Source organism: Vespula vulgaris, chromosome 14 (assembly GCF_905475345.1).
Source record: "Vespula vulgaris chromosome 14, iyVesVulg1.1, whole genome shotgun sequence".
Classification (NCBI taxonomy): Eukaryota; Metazoa; Arthropoda; class Insecta; order Hymenoptera; family Vespidae; genus Vespula; species Vespula vulgaris.
In genome coordinates, this window is record NC_066599.1 from 1,053,364 (window position 1) to 1,077,802 (window position 24,439).

The 24,439-nt window shown below is 35.8% G+C and overlaps 1 protein-coding gene across 1 annotated transcript in view; it reads right to left on the reverse strand.

Moving 5' to 3' along the window:
- Window positions 1-21,158, reverse strand: part of LOC127069064 (G1/S-specific cyclin-D2) — a 34,267-nt gene extending 13,109 nt beyond the window's left edge. The window contains exons 1-2 of the mRNA XM_051005740.1: window positions 19,364-21,158; window positions 12,314-12,529 (exon numbers count right to left, since the gene is read on the reverse strand). Coding sequence (XP_050861697.1) covers window positions 12,314-12,529; window positions 19,364-19,564 — 417 coding nt within the window. The 5' untranslated portion in view covers window positions 19,565-21,158. The remainder of the gene's footprint in view (window positions 1-12,313; window positions 12,530-19,363) is intronic.
- Window positions 21,159-24,439: the final 3,281 nt, after the last annotated feature.

Here is a 24,439-nt window from a genome sequence, read left to right on the forward strand (position 1 = left end):
CTCTCTTTCTCTCGTGGCATAACTGGCAAGAAAAACCAGAATCACCGTCCGTGCATTCCTCGCCCACCAGTGGCGTAGTCTTTCGGACTTGGGGCCCTTCGTCCTATGGGAATCACGACTCCCACGGTTTAAAGTACGAAAGCAGAGATTAAAAATGCAGCTAAGAAGAAAAAGTGAGTGAGAGAGAGGGGGAGAGGGAAGAAGCAAACCCATATATCAATATATATATATGTAAAGTGAAATATATATGAAGAATATATTTTTATGTGTAAGATATATATATATATATAGAGAGAGAGAGAGAGAAAGAGAAAGAAAAGTATTTAAAATATGTACGAAAAAGAAAGAGAGAAAGATATAGATATAATGTTTTTCTTTGTATGTTAAAAATGTGAATGAGAAAGAAAGTTAGAAAATATATTTGTATGCGTTATATACGATATCTATACGTATCTCTGATTGTAAGTTAGAAAGGGATAGAAAGTTTATTCACGTGTACGTGAGAGCGAGAGAGAGTCTTCCTCCTTCGCGTTTTACGTCGCGTCGTGTGTCCGTGATGTAACTTAGCAGCGCCATTGTGCTCCCAAGCCGCCGTGGCGGCTTCGTGGAGAAAAGAGGGACAGGGAGGGACATGGGATAAAGAGAGAAAGAGAGACTCGAATTTACTTCCAGGAACGGCCTTTTGCGGGACACATCTGCTCCGGTTACCAGACATACCCGAACCTTCTTTATCGCCTATAAGAAACCTTCGACCGGAACATAACCCCCTCCTCTTTCTCACCCCTCTCTTTCTCGTTACTACGATTCCCTTTTTTCTATCTCTCTGTAATTTCTATTGACTTTCTTTAAAAAAAAAAATGAGAAAAAGATTTTTTTTTTGGATATCCTCTATCGAGTCAGTATTGTTTATAATCATTAAAAATACGAAAGCGTAAGATCGTAATAATACAAATTCGATTAGGATTGAATGTAATCGTACTGAATCGAAAATTGTTAAAATCGTACACAATACACGAGTAGGTCAATGGAAGCAATATAATAGATGATTTTTTCAGATTCTTCTTTTCTCTTTTTGTAATCGATTGTACTCTATGTTCTTCATTCAATACGATTGCAGATATTGCTAACCTGTAAAGTAGTAGATATAGTTTTTCCAATGGTCGAACCGTCTATCAATTAGGTCACACTCCGTCTTTAGTGTGTCGTCCCACCTGTCTTCGTAACACACTCGTGTGGTCAACGCATTTCTTAACTCGAATAAATCATCATATTTTATTCGACAAGTCATAGCTCATACAGGTCACTTTCGTAATTATCGTGGCACGTACTAACATATGTACATACCTATTATATTATAGTAGTATTATAGGTGTTTTAGTTCAGGAATGGATAAATCGCGGCGCCACTGTAGCCGATGTTAAACCGGCGCCAAATTTGATTTCGAAAGACTCGCTTTTCTCTCGTACTTTTTATCTAATATTTTCCATCTGTTTTCCTTTTCCTTTCTTTTTTTCTTTCCTTTGCTTTTTCCTTTTCCTTTTTGATGGATCTCGATCGGATCGAACTTCTTCTCTGTTTCTTAGCGTATGCACCACGAGGTATTTATTTTGTTAGGTGGGTCTTGAAAAGGCGCCTCGTCGTTCTTCGGCTCTCCTACACGACGTGTATAAAGAGGCACGCCATTGTCCTCTTCTGCCGGGCCCTTTCCAGGAATTGCCTTTGCGGCAGTACATCTGCTCCGGTTACCGACATGTGTACATGCGATATATGGATATACGTACCGATATATGTAAATACGTAACATACATACGTGTATACATTATATGTCTATACAAATATAAATATAAATAAATATATATATATATATTTGTTTATTTATATTCACGTGCATGCCAAACTTCCTATTTGTTCAATTTACAATTGTAAAAAGTATATCCAGAATGGCCCATATAACGTGTTTACACCAAATATATAGAGTGCATGTTACGAAATGTTCTCGATGAAATCTCATGTATTTTCTTGATATTTAATCACGATGTGCGGACGTTTTTTTTTTTTTCTTTTTAATAATCGTCTTCACATTAAATAAAATTTCTAACGAAGAAAAAAATAATAGGAAATTCGATCGATTTGGTCGAACCGTTGTAAGTCGATCGTAATAAACATTTAACGTGCTAATAAATGGACTGTTTTATTACAATCGAACGTTTAAAAAAAGAAAAGAAAAACATAAAGAAATTCCGAGAAGGCTTCGTTTTACGTACGTAAATGCGAGTCTATTCTTAAGTGCGGGTACCCGCACGAGGCACACAAATTTAAATTTATTTCGTCGGTCGCAAGTAAAAGAGAGAGAGAGAGAGAGAGAGAGAGAGAGAGAGAGAGAGAGAGAGAGAGAGAGAGAGAGAGAGAAAGCTAACAATAAGTGGAAATAAGTTCGCAGCTGCCAAATATTATCAAATTATTTTTCTATTAAAAAATAAAAAAAAAGTTTACCCCGTGTTTGTACTATATCGATACGTCACATCCAACGATGAAAGGACTAATAATTCGACTAGCAATCGAATGAACGTTTAATTTAATGAAATTTAATTCTTAATAAAAATTACTTCTCAAATGTTCAAGTATCTGTTCTAAATCAACTGAATTTAAATGACAAAATAATTCGGATTGAAATCATTGAAGAAACTGTTCACACAGAAATTCCTCGAGAGATAGTTAAGACGAATAAATTCGATCGTATCGATACGTCACATCGAGAGAATTCAAGGCCGCCTATCAAGAAACTAGCCGGCTTGTCTATTAGTTTGGAGGTTAGAAAGTACGGATGTTGGGTTTTTAAAAGGCGGCCTCGGTATATCGGCACAGAAAAGGACAACCAATGAAACAAATTAAGGCACCGGCTTTGACTCAAAAGCAACCTGACTTTTTAATAATAATTATGAAGAATACGCGCGCATACACAAACTGGTCCATACTGAATCGATAAATTAATTTAGTTTCAATATTCATTTTCACAAATGGATTTTTATCTTTTTTCAAATTGATACAAAATCATTTTCGATTAAATAAATTGATTAAAATCGTCCGATAAAATTTAATATTTACGATGGAAGAAATCCTTTTTTCTTTCTTTCTTTCTTTCTTTCTCTTTTTTTATTCTTTCTTCCTGAAAGTTGACTCTAAATTAGGCAAAAAAAGAAGAAGTTCGAAAGTTCGTTTCGAAAGGCAGGTTTTTAAATGGCCTCGAGTCGGTCAGCGTCCCCGAGCGATGCCCTCACCGTAAAACTATTTCTAAAACCTACAACGCAAAATTCGTTAATGCGTACGTATGTATATATAATACATACATACATGTATGTATCTCACAAAGTTACGATCAGGTTTTTACAATGAGAGAGAGAGAGGGGGGGGGGGAGAATCGGGCAACTTTTCATGATTTTGAATTAAGGACACAATAAAAAAAAAAAAAAATCGTACCTTTTTTATTTTCAATATGACGTCGGATGATTACTTTACAAACTTCTTTAATTAGATATTAATCGTCTATTATATTTCAAAGTTCTTTACTTGCGTGATAAAAAAGAAAAAGGGAAGAAAAGAGAGGAAGATATATAAAAAAAAAGGAGAGAAAAAGAGAAAAAGAGAAGATACCTTTGTTAGAAAGCCGACATTTCGGTTTAGACTCTTAACGATCACGGTCACGCACGCGTCGTAACGTTAGGAATCTACGAAAGGTATTAGACGAGTTCGAAGAAGAAGAAGAAAAAGAAAAAAAATGGTCGATCGCCATTTTGTAAGTCGAATCTCGTTCGGTCTTTCTGCAAAAGAGGTATGGCGATGGAAAAAATTTAATAGAATTTCTCGGTCACGTTCCGTTCCGTAAAAATCAGCAAGGTAAAGCTCGGAATTAGAACGAAAATTGTCAAGGTATTGCGTGACTTCTTGCGAGAACGACGATTTAAAAAAAAAAAAGAAAAGAAAAAAAAAGACTGTTTTATTTTATCATTCGAACGTTCGTGAGAAGAATTTATTCGTAATATTAATATTAAAATTTAATATTAAATTTTACAAACGTAACGTAATTCGTTATATGTTGTAGAGATAAAAAAAAATATTTTTAATTAACATTTTAATGTAACAGATAGCATCTTATATTTATTTTGTTTCTTTTTTTTTATATATATATATATAGAATAAAATATAAATCTGCTTATATATTATATAACACTTTACTTGGGGTACACAGATATACAACATAACACACACATATATGGTGTTTCTTTACGTGAGAAACGAAAGGCTAGAGTGTCTCTTATCGGAGACAAGTCAACTTTTATCGTACTCGTCATTTTGTTACGATTTGAATTTTATCAATTTCACCCGTCTCCATACCTCGCCATAAGATATTTAATTTAATATTCACATTAACAAGAAGAAAAAGAAGAAGAAAAAAAGAAAGCTACTTCCGGTCTTCTCTTCGGCTAATAAATTTTGTCTCGCGAATTCTCCTCGATAAAACCCCATCGTACATCTATCCTCTATCCTCGTAACGAACGGTCGCGACCGAAAAAAAAAGAAAAAAAAAAAAATAATAAAAAAGTAAAAGGAAAGCAACGGGATTCGAGTAGGTACGCTTTTTTTTTTTTACCTTCACCTTGCGTAACTACGAAAGAATCGTGCGATTTTTTGCCGGACCACCTGCTGTCCTTTCTAATGAACGATCTAACGTAACTTTCAAAGGTCTCGAGTTGTCTAAAATGTGAGCAAACACACACACGTATACTCAATGAAAAATCGCTTATGAAATCTATGAGAAAACGTCTTAACGTTTATAGAAAAAGAAAGAAAAAAAAAAAAAGAAAAAGAAAAGGAAAAAATGATCATTCGAAAACGATATCTTGTTTATTATTATCATTGCTATTATAATAATCATTAGCAGTCGGTCGCCTTCAGGGAATTTGCACCCAATGATCTGTGTTTAACAGTCAACCTTCTTCCAATTCCTATTTAATCAGACACCGGCTTTTCTTTCTGAAGTTCCCGTAACAAGTGGGTTTTTACGAGATTGGGTTTGTCAGGCCAACACTCAACTCCTATTAAGTCGGCTTTTTACGACCCGCAAGGGATATTATTATCTTTTAAAGATATTTATTATTTATTTTATCAATAATTAAGTAGTCCTAACTCTGAGATACGTAACAAAAAAAATATGAAAGAGAAATAAAAAACATCGTTTTTCTTTCTATTATAAAACAGATCACGATCGTTCAAAATAGTATACATAGATAACAATACATATATATATATATATATATATATATATATATATATTATTTCGAATATTTTTTAATTATATTATATAAAATTTCGATTCGAATATTACACTTGGTATAAAGAAAAACGAGAGAAAGAGATAGAGAAAGAAAAAAAAATTCAAAGAAAGAAAGAAAGTAAGTAACCACCTGTTGCAAGAGAATATCGACCAACTTTAAGCAACAGGTTGCAACATATGATACTGCAACTTGTTACTTTTTATTTCAAGAGAGAAAAAAGAAAAATAATATACGGACACATGGGTACACATACGCGCGTGCAAGATAAAGATGCGGTGCGTCGAGAACGCGGATTTTTCGACGAATAAAAATCCTCTCGTAAAGGGAAAAAGTAAACCGGAATTAATATCCAGATACGTCCAGAGATAAGAGTGAAATTGGAAGGAAGTTCAGAAAAGGTGCAAGCACGTGCATGCTGCTCGCGTGCTCGATACTAATTGCAAAGGGCAGGTGTGTTGTGCTTGGCTCGAGAGACAAGTACTTGGTTTCTACATTGATGACGAACCAAACGATCGGAATGATGATTATGATTACGATTATGATGATGATGATGACGGTTATAATCACGGTGATCACCATGATCACTATGATTTCAGCATTATTTTCAAGACCAACCTATCTATCTATTTTGTCTCGATACCCCCTTTTCCCCGACCTAATTATCGAATATATAATTGTAAAAATGTAACTATGATAAATCGAAAATTACAATCCGAGATTGATACCTCGACGAACGATTAAATTTATCTTATATATTTTATCGTTTAAAAAAAAATTGCAATTCTTTCTATTTTCCTGATCACCGATAAACAAACGAAGGAAGGAACGAATGAACGAGTGAACGAACGAACGAATGAAAAAAAAAGGAAAAAAGAAGAAAAGAAAAGAATACAAAAACAACAACCGCAATTCCAATGACCTCAGAACCAACGAAACAACGAAATGTAAAAAGAAGTACATAACAATTGAATCGAACCTTTAAATTGAAAAGTCTTGAAGAAAACGGAAGACTGGTGGCCGTCGACTTGTCCTCTCTCTCTCTCTCTCTCTCTCTCTTAACTATAACAATAACCTTTAAAAAAACAAAAAGAAAAAGGAGGAGAGGGGAAAAAAAGAAAAACCCGTACATACATATACACGTATACAGAAGAGACAAAGAAAAAGAATAAAGAGAAGAAAGGGAGAACCTTGGCTTCCAGCTGGCTCCCTTCTCGAAGGAGGCATGCCGTTAACTCACCCTCTTCCCTTCCTCTCTTTCTCGCTCATAGAAATTCGCGAGTAAGTAAGTATGTGTTCCGACTTCCGTGCTGAGGAAAAAAAAGAAAGAGAGAAAGAGAAGTGGAAGGAGGAGGGATAAATGACGATGACGATGACGATGACGATGACGATGACGATGACGATAACAATGACAATGACAATGACAATGATAATAACGATAACGATGATAGTGGAAAAGGATGGTGCATATTCACACAGGACGTTTTAACTCAGATGCAGCTGGCAATATGCTTGGTGCAGTAGCTTTCTAAGGGGTCTTGAGGTCCAAGGGAGGGCGACTAAGGGAGAAAGGCAACAAGGGGAGAATTGGAAGGAAAAGAACGAACGAACGAACGAACGACGACGACGACGAAGACGACGAAGAGGAGGAGGACGACGACGACGACGACGACGACGACGACGACGAGGACGACGACGACGACGTCGTCGACGACGCAGCTGGCTCTCACCTGCTCTCTCTTTCTCTACTTTTGTGGCCCTCTCAACCAGCCGGCTGAAATATCTGCAAATGTCTCTCTCTTTCTCTGTATGCATGTGTACACATATCTGTACGTGTTGTATAATAAGTTTAAAATAAATAATTAGACGATAATGACTCTTGATCGTTTATCTTTGTTTTATTACAACACTACGTAGAAGAGTTCTTTTTTAATCGTTTGTTTCTTAATTCTTTACTCAATCTTTTTCTTTTTATTTCAGAATTAATTTTTCTCGCTTTTCATATATCTACTTTGTAATCAAACGTTTGTAGTAATTTTGTATGTTTCAAACTAATATTTGTATTTTACCTATTCAATGATTTCTTTTTTTTTTTTTTTTGTAATAATCAAATTATTCCAATTGTAATCGAACAGTAGGATTTGTTAATTTGATTTTGACTTTGGATCGATTGAAATAGAATTTTATTTTTATATCAATTAGTAAACACACACACACAAATACGCGTACACGCACACACACGTGCAATGGTAAATTGAAGGGAGAAAGACGGTGATGTTAATCGTCGCGTAAAACAGTCGAAACGTTGAAAGGATAATTGCTGTTTTCGGGGCAATTCCCTTACCCTGCAAGGGCAATAAAGCGAAGCAATGTTGTTGGCAAACACAAATACAAATGACGACACGGACACACTCGAACGCATCGTAAGCGATGTTAACTTATTCGAACACCCGGCAATACATATAATAAATATATACATATATACATAAGTGTTGGCTCGTGCTCGTCGAATCGTATAATAAAAACCAAAAAACAGAGAGAGAGAGAGAGAGAGAGAGAGAGAAGGAAAAGAAAAAATGACTAATCATCGAGAAATGGTGGGAGGAAGGTGGCAAGTATAGGCGTGGAGGTGTGTTGGTTGGTGCACCTGCACCACGCACTCGTGCACATGCATCAGCACGAGCCACGACACACATCACATAACTTAGGCCAATAAAGTTACTAACTCATGCTCGACGGTGCAAATCGTCTGTTGATAGTTTTCTTTCTTTTTTTTTTCTTACCCTTTCCCAAAAAAAAATTTCTTTTTTTTAATGTTCTCTTATTATCTCGTTAAACAAGCCGTGAATCCGCTGATTAGAGAACGCCAAAATTTTCTATGATAATTCAGGAATGAATAAAAAAATTCCTAGATGTATATAGTAATTCTACAATTGGAAAATAAAACTAGGAGTCTAAAAGGAGTCTCTTTTTGAAAACTTTTAGCCTGAAAAAATGATCATTGACATATGTAGAGGTATATATATATTCTTTTTATTGATCTCATAAAAAAAAAGAAAAGAAAAGAAAAAGAATGAAAATAAAAAAGAATGTCAGTGTTCAATATACAATCTGTCACGTAGGCCTAGAGCGCAATAGTACGATATAATCAGGTCGAGTGAGTAAACAAAGAGGAACGATAAAACAGCTGACAGATAATAATGATCGTAGCGTCTGTAGTAATAGTAATAGTAATAGTAATAGTAACCAGCGTACTAATATAGTAATATCGTGGAAAACCCATAGAAGAAAAAGAAGAAGAAGAAGAAGAAGAAGAAATACGTAATAGCAGTGATGTTCACAGAATGATAATGACAACTCGATGATAATGACGCGTGATTATATTACGTTAGTATTAGTAACATAAATCCTCGACAGGTTTAACGTACTGTCTTTGCACACAACAATGGCCCATTAAGAAAAAAAAAAAGAAAAAAACAAACAAAAAAAAAGAAAAAGAAAAATTCCACGAGTCGTTTAGAACCGATTAGAGAAAAACCGGTTGTCCTTTAGAACGTTTTACATTTTTATTTGTTTTCCTTTTTGTTCTTTTTTCTTCTTCTTTCTTATTATTTTCTTTTTTTTTTTTCTTTCTTTCTTTACGATTTATAAATCCACAAGTTTTACACGATAGAGAAACAACAGTCGTCGTGTTACCTAATATTTTTTTTCTCTTCAATGTTTATTCGTAAAGTTACCTATGTATATATGTATGTATGTACTGTGACAATCTATTTGAATTCCTTAGAAACTCGTGTGTAACGTGCATACGTGTGTCTCTGCGTGACTACGTGTATATGTACAGTTTACGATCGATATCGCAAATGGAATTTATCGTTCCTTCGTTCGTACAAAATCTGGGCTAACGGGCTGAGTAAATCGAGAACCAAGGAAATCATCTTGAATGAAATGAGAGAAAAAAAAGAAGGAAAAAAAAGGAAAAAAAAAAGAAAAAGAATGATAGAAAATGTTTATATGTATTATGGAAGAGCGTGGTGAAGGAGTAGTGATTTTGCAAATCTGATCTTTTTTCTTTCTCTCTTTTCCACCCTCTCTCTCTCTCTCTCTCTCTCTCTCTCTCTCTCTCTCTCTCTCTCTCTTCGTTTACATACTTAGCTTTCTTTTTCTTTTCTCTCCTCTTTCTCTCTGTCTCTCTCATTCTTTCACGTTCTGTTTTCGAACGATGTACCAGGGATAAGAAGAGCCACGTGGCTGTGGAATTCGTTTTATTTTATCTGGATCGTTCGAGAAGGATAACGTCGTCGCCATTGCGAAGCACAAACTGGATTAAATCGTTCTCTTTCTTCCACATCAACACCGGTTCTCGTAGACTCCGATGTTGTTTCGAAAGATTTCGATGCATATGTTCTGACGGAAGCAAAAGACGGACAGACAGACAGACAGACAGACGGACGGACGGACGAATAAAAAGAGAAAGAAAGAGAGAGAAAACTCGTGCTGTTCGATTCCTAATAAATTGTCATTTTAAAAAACCGCAAACTTTGCATATCTCCGCTTCTTTCAATATGGCGCCGATGTCTGGCCAAAGTGCAAATTTGTTGATAACGAGTGGAATTCATTGAAGTGAATTTATACGAATTTTTTAACAACAGTATCTTGTTTTTCGTTTTTTTCTTTTTCTTGCTAATAATTAATTGAATGATTGAGTAAGGATTATTGAGCTCTTTTATTTTTTCTTTTTATTTTTTGTAACGATTAAAAACGAACGATACGATATTAATATACTCTGTAACCCAACTTCTTTTTTTCCCTTCCTATCTATTATACAAGAAAAATTATATAACGCGTGTGAAAGTTGTAATATTTTTTATATCCAAGTCAATCACACGTTATAATTGTAGATTATATTTTGAATACTTCTAAACTTAAAAATTTCGAGTTTCAGGTAGTATAGGGTAGATATAAAGCAAAAAAGAAAACATAGTCAAGATGTTTTAGGTCGTTAGAAAAAATCCACTCGAAAATATCGAAATCTTTGCTTTCAAAAATCGTTTGCGTCGCGCCCGTGAGACTCGTTGTATTCTCTTTAAAAATCGTATCGATCATCCCGATCGATATGCTAATCGTATGAAAGTTTTATAAGAGAAATTTACGGTTATTTTTGTTCGAAAGAATCTAAACTTTAGTGTGATTGTAAACGTTTCAAATTTTACAATGTTACAAACCCCGAAAGAAGTATGTAGTGGTAGAATTATACGGCTCGCGTTTCAACTTCGATTTATCGAAACGTATGCGCATAGAAAGAGAGAGAGAGAGAGAGAGAGAACGATAGAAGAAAGACTAGTAGTGGCACCGGTTTTAATAATCGATTATCGATTCGATCGAGAACACCTGCTGTTTTATTTATTTTATTTTATTTTTTTTATGTACTTCCTTATTTCTTTTCTTCTTTTTAGGAATGCAATTAAATTACTTGTTGAAAACATTTGAAGTTCTTTCGAATATCCAAAATTGAATATAAGCTTGTTCTCTCATTCTTTCTCTCTCTCTCTCTCTTTTTTTTTTTGAGAATGCGACAGACCAACTCGGAGCAAACAAGTGATAGCTCGAGCAAGCCTAAATAGATAACGGACTGATAGTAACATTATTTAATTTTCAGCGACTCTTGACAATCTCTCGCGTACTCGATCTCTCTCTCTCTCTCTCTCTCTCTCGTCTCTTATGTACTGCTTAGAAGTATTCATATCTACATAATATATCCGATTTTGATTCGCATCTTGGTGCTCAAAGGTTATGCGATAAATTTCCAAATCCATAGCGCATACTTCTCTTTCTATCTATCTTTTTCTTTTTACATTAGCAACACTTAACAATATCGATAAGAAAGATATTATCTTCCTTATATGTAAAAATGTGCATATAACAAAACTAATAATACACATGGATGTGTAAATGTCTAACAACGAAACTAATTTCTATATATTTTCTCTTCCCTTTCTCTTTTTCTCTCTTTTACACGTACACACGTTATTTAAATAACAGTAATAATCGTCTCAGCAAAAATTGTATAATATTCAAGATGATGTTATAATTTACACATACACACTCTTAAACCTGTATCCGAAGAAGCAAAAAGACGACAAAATATTTCTACGTGAATCTCGTATGGAACTACTACGTATTACGTTACGTTATATATACATACACACACACACACACACAGTGTTATACTCTCATATGACCAAGAACTATCGAGTAACATACTACTGAATCTGTAAGAAGATTGAAACTGACGATATTGAAACGCTTGTAGAAGAGACGACATATATCTTCTTAACATTCTATTTCTCTATACCCTTATTGCTACGATATCACGTTTTACTCGCAAAGAAGCAAAAAAAGAGAAGAAAAAAAAATAAAAATCTAATCTTACTACGAACTCGTCAGAAACCGATCGATTTACGTTAAGAAAACCGGTGTTTACGTAATGTCTTCCCTTCTAACGATCAGAACAAAGATCTTCTCGGAAGGAAGGATTGAATGAAACTTAAAGATCAAGCGCCTTTCATTCGCGTTCATTTATAGATTTATTTAATTCGATCTATAATGACATGAAGAATATATATTTGAGAATATCAATACGAAAGTACTTTTTCCTTCTTTTATATATATATTTTTTATAGATTAAATTTTGTTGCGAACTTTTTTTTGAAACTGACAAACAATTTTGTAATTAATAGATTATAAAACCTATGATCGTTTAATAAGATGTATATATTAATTTTAATATCAATTTGTTGGATAATTATTAAGGTAAAAGATTTATATAGATATCTTAAGTAATATTTTAAGTAATAATAAAAACGTAATACGTATGTATTTTTGGAAGAATAATAAAAAAGAAAAAATGAATAGACGATTTATGTTTCGATATTAGACGCGATAAAATCTACGATGTAAAAAAAAAAAGATACGCCACTTACCCAGAGATCATCAAGAGTGATGGAGTTATCCGTATAGAAAACAAGGACTTCGGCTGTTAACGGCGATGCTTCTCGCAATTTCGAAGCGAGAAGTAAGCAGGTCGTTCCCAATAGTTGCAGCTGCGATTTCCTGATAGGACAAATCGACAGGAACCTATCGACGTAGTTCATCGATAGGGGGAAGACCTCCTCTTGGCACTTTTGCTCTTCGCATACCTACAACCATCGAAGAAATTCCATTAAAGCCTGATAGATCTGACGATTCCTATTATTTATTCCAATTGTCTCCATTAAAATTATTCTTCTTTTTCTATTTGTTTGAATCGATCGAAACAAAAAAATGTGACGGAAAAATTGGATATAAATTTTCCTAAAAAATAAAAAATAAAAAAAAACGAGACACTTCCGATAGACAATTATATCACATGTACATATGTATACGATCGTATATTGCTATTAAAGATAGAACGAATGTCGATAAAAGAAGAAGGAAAAATGAAAAGATATAAAAATTGAAATATTTCTACAATTACGCCATTTTAATTATATCATTATTTATACGAGACTACGTATGTACATACATACTTATACGTATTTCGACAGAAAACGATTATTTTACCTAGCGTCCAAAGATCGAACCGATCGTTGATTTAAAACAAGAAAGAAAGAAAGAAAAAAAAAATTAAAGTGCGAAAAAAACTGAATGAAAGAAAAATATTTCGCGCGATTTCGTAATAACGTGCGAAGGTCGGCAAGGATATGGTTTCACGATGCTTCCTATGGTGTCGTCGACCTCAACGTCGACGAGTTATGCTCGATCTCCTAAATTTCTTATTTCGAGACGAACATCGACGATAAATATACATATATACATACGTACATACGTACACGCGCGCGCACAGGGTGAGCAAAAAGTTCCTAGGTATTTTTAAAAATCAATTGTTCCGTTTCGATAAATCGTTCAAACTTGCAGTTAGGATTTTAATATTATATTTAATTAAAAGCTAGTAAAAAATTGTGGATTTAGAATATCTACCGAGTTTTGTCTACTCACGTCTCACCCTGTATATTGGTAATAGGGAAACGTTGCAAAATTTGTCGATGTATATCGCGTGCACCACAACGAAAGGTTAATGCCGAGCGCTCGGCCACGTTTGACCCTTTTTACGCTCGAAGATTAACTTTATCGTTCTGTCGTTCAGTCAACTCGAGATTATTGCCCGTGTCTCGAGCGTAAAGCGTGCGACACCGTGTATATGCGTATCCTAAGAGACGAGGGATTAAGGACACCGTGTATATCCTAAACTCACGAATATTAAGGACGCCGATTTTTATTTCTTTTCGTCAGAAAAAATATATATATCCTTATTAATTAAGAATATACTTCGCTATAAGACATAATCTGAAATCCGGTTTCTTTTTCTTCTTTTTTTATTGCGAATTTTAAAACTTCGTGACGAAGAAGAAATAAATTTATTTAATCTAATTTATTGATTACTATGTTAATGTCTGTTCTTTTTTTTATGGTTTATATATATTTTAATTGATTTCACATTACATTGGTATCTATCTATTATATATGTATATAATTAACGATATTCTTTTTATTTATTATTATGATGCCAAATATTTATTATACGATAAATCAAAAGAAAATAAATGTGTAGGTAGAGTTTTGAAAACGATTTTGATGCTAGCTGCAAGAATATGTGATAAAGGATATAGGGGTTCCATTTAAAAATGGAAACGTGACTTTCGCAGGGCTCAACAAGGTCATCGCAAAGTCGAATACTACGGTGTATATCCAGATTATTATAAATATAACAATTGGATCGAGATTAACGTCGAATAAAACTAATCACCTTAAATATCTCTAGCTCTATTAAGATATTATCATGATATATCGCAATTTATTCTATACACACACATTTATATTTAATTCAAATTTAATAACATGATACTTATTTAATAGTATATTACAATATTGCAAAAAAAAAAGAGAGAATAAACGATTGATCGATACGAGTATTTCCGATGTAAATATTATGGTTCAAAGTTGCGAAATTGAATACATGTTTGTCAATGTTTCCAAATTAAAAAAAAAAAAGGATTATTTAAAAATCCAAAGTATGTTAATAAAATAAAGATGGATTTAAAAATTAATTAACGATACGTATACAGCAAATTACGAATAAAGATAGAGAGAAGTATGTAGTAAGATCGTTGTCAGATGACGAATTTTTTAAAGGTGAAATTATGACACGAACGCTATATTTAAAGACCCGAGCTGTGATACGTGGGAAGAAAAAGAAGAAGAAGAAGAAGCACGTGCGCTTTAATCGTGAAAAGTGATCTAACATAGAGATATATTATACTCATGCGAATGTATATCCATCGTTCTTAAAGTATTTATAATTTGCGTGGGAAACGAAATAAAAGAAAAAGAAAAGTTTTCTTTCCTTTTCTTTCCTAAGTGATTATTAAAAATCAATTGCTCTTTCTCAAGACTTTTTTTTTCTTTTTTTAAGATTAATTCTTGTTTCTCCTTTCATTCTTTTTTTTTCATATTACAAAAGGAACAAGCCTAACTCGTAAAGCTACGAGCTTAATCAAGAGGCTAAAGCATTTATCAAACAAATAATTATTGATTTTTCAAATCATTCGACAACTTTTGACCCACTCTGTATTTCGTGTCATTTAAACTCATCTTGTTATCTTTCTCTTTCTCTTTTTCTTTCACATACACATACACACGCATTAAATAATCAAGATAACGAAGAAAAACAACATTTTACATTGTCGAATACCGGAGATAGTCTTACAATAATGAAAAAAGAGTGCTTTGGCGCGAGCGGGTGTGTGTATATACATATATATATATACATAAATACGCATGTACGTACTTTTAAATTATGGAACGATCGTGAATTATCTCTGCTTCGATGCCTCAAGGTGATTCCACACGCAAGAAAGACGACGAAGGAACGAAGCACGTCGACTTATTGAGCGTGACCAATGTTTTACCCTTCTAAATTACCCCCACGCAACACGACGTATAGCAGCTAATTAAAACCCTAGACTATAACTATCTCTCTTTCTTTTTTAATTGGGAATTTTCACACTCTCGAGCATAAGAAGAAAACTATATTTTGAAGTTCAATTTCAATGGTGTATAATACAGTTTCTCGACGAAGAAGAAAAGAAAGGAAAGGAAAGGAAATAAAAATTTTGTTATCATTATTTCCGACCGTCGATATCCGAATGTTCCACGTTCGTCGTTGCTTTTTTCCACTCATAAAAAGAGAAAGGAAGGAAGAAAGAAAAAAAGAAAAAATGAAAGAAAGAAAAAGAGAGAGAGAGATCAAATAGGAAAGATCACGAAATCGGTACGAAATCGTCGATTATCGCGCATCTGTTCAAACATCAACCGAAAGCTGCGTTGAAGTATAGCTTCGGTAATCTTTCTTCGAAGTAAGGAGAGAAAGAGGAGACACGTTCCGTCCTCCGATAAAAATACAACTCTACGAGAATATATATTCTTGCTATCGACTATCGAGAAACCTTGAAGAAAGTCGATCGAGATCTCGCTCCTTTTATACCTGCTTTGTATATTGGGAACTAAGCAACGAACAAAGGAACGTTAATGGAACTGGAACGACATCCTCCACCTTTTTTTTATACAAATCTATAAAGAAAAAAAAATATATGCTTATAACGTAGAAACGCCGTTTTCCTAATCCCTACGATTGGAAATAATTTATAGACGGACACCGAAGAACCGAACGAAAGACACGCGGACGAGATGTCCTCCGATCATTTTTTCTCGTGTTAATCTATAAAAATAATATAGGAATAGTAGAGACGTTAACGGCAACGTGCGATTGGAAATAATTTATCGTTAAATTATTAACTGTTATTCCATCTAATCTTCCCGCTAATTCTAAATGACATAGAAGGATCCGTACGGAGAAATAACAGACGGCACAGTGTATATCCAGTCACGTTCGAGACTTGTCGGAGAGTCGCATATATACTTCAAGGTCACCCTTAGGAACCTACCCGAGCGTTGCAATTACTCGTAGTCGTCCGCGATGGGTTGCGCAAAACGAAAGTTGGAATTTCTAATGTATGTGTCTCCCCCACCACCCCTCCTTCTCTGTCTTTATCCTATTACACATCGTAGATATCTTCTCTGTATCTCTTTCTATCATCCTCCTATCCATTTCACGGCTCGTCTAACATCAAACCTTCTCGCGAACGTCCTATTGCAAAAGCAAGATTATCAAAGATTCTCGGCTGATTTCCGACATGTTTGATTACGTCGTTAAAAAGTCGAAAAGAGAGAAAGAAGAAGAAGAAGAAAAGGAAACATGGCGTCGATTATAGGTAGATATCACATTCGCTTGAGAAACGAGAAAGTGATTCGTTATTAGAGGTTGCAAAAATTGCAGAGTTGAAGAAAGAAAGAAAAAAGAATGGAAAAAGTACTGGAAGAAGAAAGAGAAATGCTGGAGAGAAGAAATATTGTATTAAACTCGTTAGAAACGATCGTACGCACACGAGCATATATGAGAAAGTTTTGCTCGTAAAGGAAGCGTTAGAATCGTTTATAGGAAGTTCGTACAGACAGGTTCGATTCGGATGGTCGCCTTTCGGGACGAAGACGAAGACGAAGACGAGATGAGGACGAAGAAGAGGACAAGGAGGGGGGAGCTAAACGCGAGAAGAGACGAACGACGGCGAAGAGGGGCGGAGCGAGACGAGGAAAGCCGAGTGGAGTCGATCGTAGTCGAGAAAACGAGTGACTCTGGAATTCGCTGACGCTTAGCCGAGCGCCGGCAACGCAACGTGGCGGCTGGCTGCTGTGCCTGAGGCCGCCAGCCAGTCAGCCTTTTAAATGCCCCTAGTTTAAATGTCCAAGTAAGCAGCGTGGAGCCGGCTACGGTCGCACGCACCACCATGATTCTTTTTCCTTCGTCTTCTTTTTCTTCTCGCACGAGAAGTATATATATATATGCATATATGTATGTGTGTTTCTATGTGTAGGTATGTATGTATGTATGTATGATGTATGTAATATATATTATAGGTATATATATATAAAAGATCTTTTTCTTTCTTCTTTTTTTTTTTTTTTTTTGAAATGAAAGTAGAAGATATGGAACGATTCGTGAGTTCGAACGGAAGGGAAGGAACTTATTTGTTACCATATTTGTAAACGGAAGGAAGTTCGGACACGTTGTCGAGAAGCGAATTCTTGATAGGAATTATATATGTATATGTATGTATGTATGTATGTATATATGTATATGTATTTATATTATGTTATAGGTTTAACAAAGTATAGACGCACGAAGCCTTCCCGAGGATTATTGTTCGATAAGAACATTTGTTTTTTAAATTAGATGAAACTTCTCGGTTTAATATGTAATATATATATATATATATATATATACGTACATAATTTCACTATTTCTCTCTTTCTTCCCTTTGCTAATTCTTATCTAATAAAAATGGCTACAAACAGTCATTATTAAAATTAAAGGAAATTATATCGAATATACTTAAAACTTTCCATTACGCTTAATATAATATATATGAAGTAACTTTTTTTTCTCTTTCTCACTCTCTTTTCAACACGATTATCTAATCTCAGTGAACTTTATCGTCTTTATTTTACTCAGTCAACCCTCGTCTTACAAAGTTCGTTTAAATTCTCGCCTTTCGTAACGACTAATTCGTTAATATTTCCACTTTATCGAAAACTCGGCGATATATATATATATATATATACACATATTGTAATTGTTTATGTAATTCGTTAAGAAGAATAAAAAATAGAAAATCTGGCTTGGAAACGTTGTGTTATATCGAAAGATCGAGAATTCGTTTCTAAAGTCGGTGATTATCGAAATTATATTTCGGCCTTGTCGACGCAAAGACGATCGTCGTCAGCGATAAAAAAAAAAAAAAAACTTTGTCAACGAATCATCTTTGGCAGTGTATCTTTTCCTTGTCTTATCGCTTATTGGAATTTACCTGAATCGAGATGACAGCGGAAAACGTCAAAATAATCTATTCTCGATTACGAAAGAAATATTATTTAATAAAAGCGATAATTTAAAAAAAAATAGAGAGAGAGAGAGAGAGAGAGAAAGAGAAGAAAAAAAAAAGTAATCGACTGTCATGACGTAAATGACGATAATGAAAAAAAAGAAGTAGAAGAAGAAAAGAAAGATGTCCTCTTCGTTGAAGGAAAAAAACAAACAAACAAAAAAAATGAACCGAGGCTTAGAAAGTTTATTATCGTTCAATTATCGTAAAAACTCTTCCGTTTAAATTCGGCAACAGCGTAAATTTCTAACCTCGGAGACGAAAAAACCAAGTGGTCGGTTAACCTCCATCGAAAAAAAAAATATATATATATATAAAATAAAGGAAGAAAAAAGAGAAAACGAAATAATGAAAATAAAAGAAAGAGAAAAATAAAACGCATAAGCGCAAACGCATCGTTTTGCTTTTCGTTTCTTTTTTCTTTTCTCCTCTTTTTTCTTTCTTTTTTTTTCTCACACGAAATCGCATTCTTTGGGTATCACGAACGTCATCGACGATTTCGCTAAAGAGACGGAGAACGATGGGAAGACATTCTCACACGGTGTTTCTAATCGCCTCGTGCTTCGGACGGTGTCCATTTTGTAACGGAAATGTCCGAACTCGAACTCGAAGAAGAGGAAGAAGAAGAAGAAGAAGAAGAAGAAGAAAGAAAATTGGATGAAAATTCTTTCGACGATTATTTTCGAAGGGAACTCTAAACGACGATTTTTTCTCCGCCATTTTGAAAACGATGGATTAATCGTAAAATAAATAAACAAACAAACAAACAATTAAAAAGGATAAGTGGATCGGTCATTCGAGAAAAAAGAAAAGAGTTAAAAGATATAATAATTACGAGACGAGAAAAGACACGTGGACCGGAAACGCTTAAGCAAAGATAGATAGAGAGAGAGAGAGAGAGAGAAAAAGTTGTCGATTACGGTTTAGATTACTTACCTCTAACATCCACTCGGCGACGATCTTGCGCATGAGCGGCGAGATGTCCCTCTGAACGCACTCGAAATAAGAACTATTCGGAGCATATCTCTCTTCCGTCTTCAAAAGATTTTGTAAAACTCGATCGTCGTCGATCAAAGCTGGATCGGCATACGCCCTGCACTCTGTCTCGCTCGTTCGTTCGCAACAAAGTAGATCCATGGCTTGTTCTAACCTCAAATACAACTCTCTGTGTTTATACAACTTGGTATTACGTATAGGATATGTACGTATTTATAATTCTATTCCTTCTTTCTTTCCGTCCGATCTCGAAGAGAAGAATTTCACGAATTATGTATTTCTCTCTTGTCCTTCTTTTTCTGTTCACTTTGTCCTTTTTGCACGTATACTACTATAGCCGATGTTCTCCTCTCGTAGAAAGCAACAAAAATAAAAAAAATATATATATATATATATATAAAGTTCGACCGAAGAGTATTATTTCGAGACTTCAGTCTTTCTTTCTTTCTTTCTTTCTTTCTATGTATTTATCTATTTCTCGTACGCCGAGAGATTTTTTGTCTTTCTTTCCCGGTTAAACGGCACTTAGCACTGATCACAATACAACACACAGCGACGTAGCAGAAGAGAAAAAAAACGGAAAAAAAGAGGAAGAACCAGGCATATGTACGTATTTATATATATATATATATACGTATATATAAATATATATAAAAAAGCGTGGGTACGCGTATGGTTGGAGAAGGAAAATATAGACGTGCCTTCGGTCTTTGGTAAACAACTTTAAAACGGATATGCAGAACACTCGAGTACTCTCGCGTTTTTATTTTCGATTGGTATAACAGTTTAACGAGAGATCGATGATAAACGACGAGGATGATGCACGGAGGAATATCATTTGCGATAAAGAGTAAACGAATAGAGAGAAGATGTGTATGCGTGTATATATATGTGTGTGTGTGTGTGCGAGAGAGAGAACAAAAAAAAATTCAGGAAAATAAATGAGAAACAGGAGGACGTTCAGAGATACGTATGTCTATCCTTTCTTTTCTTCTTCTTCTTTTCTTCCGTAAGTAGAAAACGAACTCTCGATCTCTTTCTTTCGATTCTTCTCTTCTCGGTTACACCTCTCGTCGTCGAACGATGTTTCTCTATAGAGAGAAAGATGTATGTACGTACTGTATATATAACCTCTCGTCGTATCCTCGGGCGTTGATCTTTTCCTCGAACGTCGTCCTCTGTCTCTTCCTCGCACTTACACGCTCTTTCTCTCTTTCTCTTTCTTCGTGTTTCTCTGTGTCTTTCTCTCTCCCACTCTCTCTCTCTCTCTCTCTCTCTCTCTACCTTTCTTTCTCTAGCGAAGAAATAAATAAATAAAGCGTGGGCGTTGCGCGTTTCTCGACGATTATCGAGAAAAATCCTGCTCTATTTCTTCCTTTTACTCAGCTCGCAAGCTTGCTCGAGCGCGCCTGCGTGTACGACGTGTATGCGACGCTCGAGAAACGCGGCACGTGCGCGTATCGCGTACTCGATAGATTTAAAACAAAAACAAAAAAAAAGCGAACGCGAGAAACGAGAAACGAGACTCGCGTCGTGAACGAAAAGGAGATGATCGCGTTTGACTCTCCCTCAGACGGTTTGTATATTCGTCGTAGCCCGTAACCTTTATGGTTATTTAAATGTCCTGACGGATGCAAAAGCGTGCTTCCGTCGCTCACTCACAACAACACTCCGGTGGTATCTCACGGACCCGACACTGGCGACTTACCAGGTCAGAATGCCAATGCCGCTTAGCTCGACGATCGACGGTAACGGCTCGATAGACTTCCCCCACCACCGAGACTTTCCCTAACCCCCCACTACCGAGCGGCATCGCCACTACCGTCTCGCTCGGCGCCACAGGCGGCTCACGTGACCCTACCCCCACCAGCCAGGCGCCAGACCCGAGCCGACTGGTCACGTGACGCGGACTTAACTCCCCTCCTCCATCGCCCACGAGAGACGAGATCGACCGAATACCCCCCACCATTCTTCGCCGCTACCACCACTACCACCACCGCTCCGTCCAATATCGGCGCCAGTTCGTTGATCGCGCGACGGTGAACGGGGAGAAGGGGGAACTTTTCTCTCCTCGTCTCTCCCTCTCTCTCTCTCTCTCTCTCTCTCTCTCTCTCGTTTCTTAGACCCTTTATCTTCATTTCCATCGCTCTTTCTCTCTTGCTTACTCCTCGTCTCATCGTGTCTTTTGCATCGTGTAAAGGGGACCACTGGTTCGAGCTGCTCGACTATAACAGGGCCGCCGCGCTGCCGTTCGACGTTCAGGGACGTCTCTTCTCCGTCTGGTTACCCACTCCTTACTTTCTCCTTCTTTCGAGTTTTTCTTTTCTTTTCTTTTCTTTTCTTTTCTTTTCTTTCCATTTACAGGAACGAACGATCTCGTAACGATCGTGGGAAGTTTATTTTATTCGTCGGTCTCAACGAGATTGCTACGACTCGTTTCGTTTCGCGTTTATTAGCGATCGGAAGCGCCGTGTGAAAAACTTACGAAATGACAACGTGGCGTTAAACCTGTTGCACGTTACCTCGAACGCACATTTATTTCATATATGTTTAATCTATCGTCGTATATTATTTTCTACGACGTCATAGATTACTACGATTCTTCTCTTTGTACGCGTTACGCGCGTACGTGCGTGCACGCATATGCGTATGTATCAACGTTTCTATCTCGTATCGAGGTTAAAACTTTTATAGTTTTCACAGGAGGGAGAACATAAATGTTCCTCGAAAGAATTCAACCTCGTCATCGAGTTGTAAATTTATTCGAGAAAAGGAAAAAGAAACGACGAGGGAAAAAGAGTTAAAATCCTCGGTGGCGGGAGGAGGGGGAGGGGAGGGGAAGGGGGAGGAGGAGGAAGGGAGACAAGGAGGGAGGGAGGGAGGGAGGGAGGGAGGAAGGGCGGAGGGGAAGGCACGCGAGTAGGATGATCGTACGATATCGAAAGGAAGAAACTTCCTTCTCGTGAGAACGTTCACGAATTATTACGGCGAGATAAAAAAAAAAAAACGTAGGTATAGGTAAGTAAGTAGCTATGCGATGACCTTGGGTACTTGGACGAGAGGATCCGGCACTGGCCTCAGGGGCAGCTCGGTCGAGTCCGGTCCCATTCGCTTTCGTTCGTTCGTTCGCACGAGGTGAAAACTCGGAACACAACTCTTCCACGTTGTTCCTTGGCGTTCAACACCGCTTTTGGCTCCTTAAATCTCGTTAGAAAGATCTTAGAACGATTTTCGGAGATCGAAGAACGATCGTCGTTCGAAACTTTTTTCTCTCGAATATTATCCATTAATAGGAACGATACGACGATATGGAAATCTCACTTTTCGTAGGGATTTTCCTTTTTTTTTTTTTTCTAAAAAAAAAGAGAAAAAAGAAGGAAAGATTTTTTATTAGATACGCATAAAAATTGTCTCTTAGTCAACGCGTGTCGCCGAAAAGTGTCTTCGCTTTACCTATATATATACATGAGTCCGTACGTACATATATATGTATATATATATATTATATACTCTCGGCAAACGTTTAACGGTCGATTCGCTTGAAAATGTCGTTACTTTCGAGCCGAACTACTAAATACATACATCCATATATATATATATATATATATATATATATCTACGGATCGGTAAAAAATTTCTGATATTACCAGGCAAACATGGGAACCGTTAAATTCACGCATCCTGTAGATCTCTACTAACCTCTTTTTTTTTTTATATACACTTATCATCGATGTTCGAGCATACAAAGCATAGAGAAAGAGAAAGAGAAAGAAAACGATAAAGATATACAAATATATAGAACGAGCAAGAGAGAGATACAAAGTAGCCGAATAAAAGGAAGCGACAGAGATAGAGATACAAGAATCTCTTGAAAGAGATAGACGACAGACAGACGGAGAGACAGAGAGAAAGAGAAAGAGAAAGAGACAGAGAGATAGAGAGAGACCAATCTATGTATAAGAAACATAAGAAAGAGAAAGAGAGAAGAGACGTAAGAGAAGAAACGAGAAAGTCTTGGATCCTGAGACGAGATCGAAGTTTCTTTTCTGCGTAGGAGTGGGAATGTCCTTCGAGAACGAAACTCGTGGCTTATGCGTCTCCCCGTTGTCTCTCTCGTTTACGCGTACTACGCGGCTTACTACATCGTTTTACTATCGCACAATGCCAAAGTGTAATTCGCGTGTGCTCTTGACTCGGAGTCACGACCGGATGTGCTCCGTATAGGTTAGGCCATCCTATACGTGTCATCTTTATATGTATTGTATCGTGTGTGTGTGTGTATATATATATATATATATGACTATAGATACGTACATATATATATGTAATGTACGTTATGGGTGACATCGATCACGTTTAAGAGTGAGAAAGAGAGGAAAGAAGAAGAGACGCGTGTAGATGAATGCGTACGTGTGCGTGTTCGTGAGTGTGTAATAAAAGAAGAAACGTCGTTCGTCCTCGTTCGTTCCTTACGATTAGACTAACTCGCTTTGGTTACACATATTCCTTTCAACTACTACCAACCTACGCTCATTCTCGCTCCCTATACGGATGAGTAACCTTAAACAGGATGACGAGATAGTCCTGGGACCCTGAGAGAGAGAGAGAGAGAGAGAGAGAGAGAGGATCTTCATCGAGTTTCTCCTTCTTCCTTCGGAATCTTAAAGATCGATCATAGTTTTATATATACGCGTGTATCCATCTATGTTATGTATCTATGTTATTTATTAGATTTTTATTCAATGATTTTTATTAAAAGACTGCTCAGACATAGATCTCTTCTTCTTCTTCTTCTCTTCTTTTTTTTTTTTTTTTTTTTGATTCGTTTTAATAATAATAAATTTCGATAATAACAAATATGAAATCGCGTGGATCTTTTATCACACTGTAAATATTGTACTGTTTGTCCTTTTTTTTATTATATCATTTTTAATCAAAATATATATATATATATATAATTATTAATTATATAGGTCGTATGTATGTCATTATTTATATGCTGTCAAATATATCGGA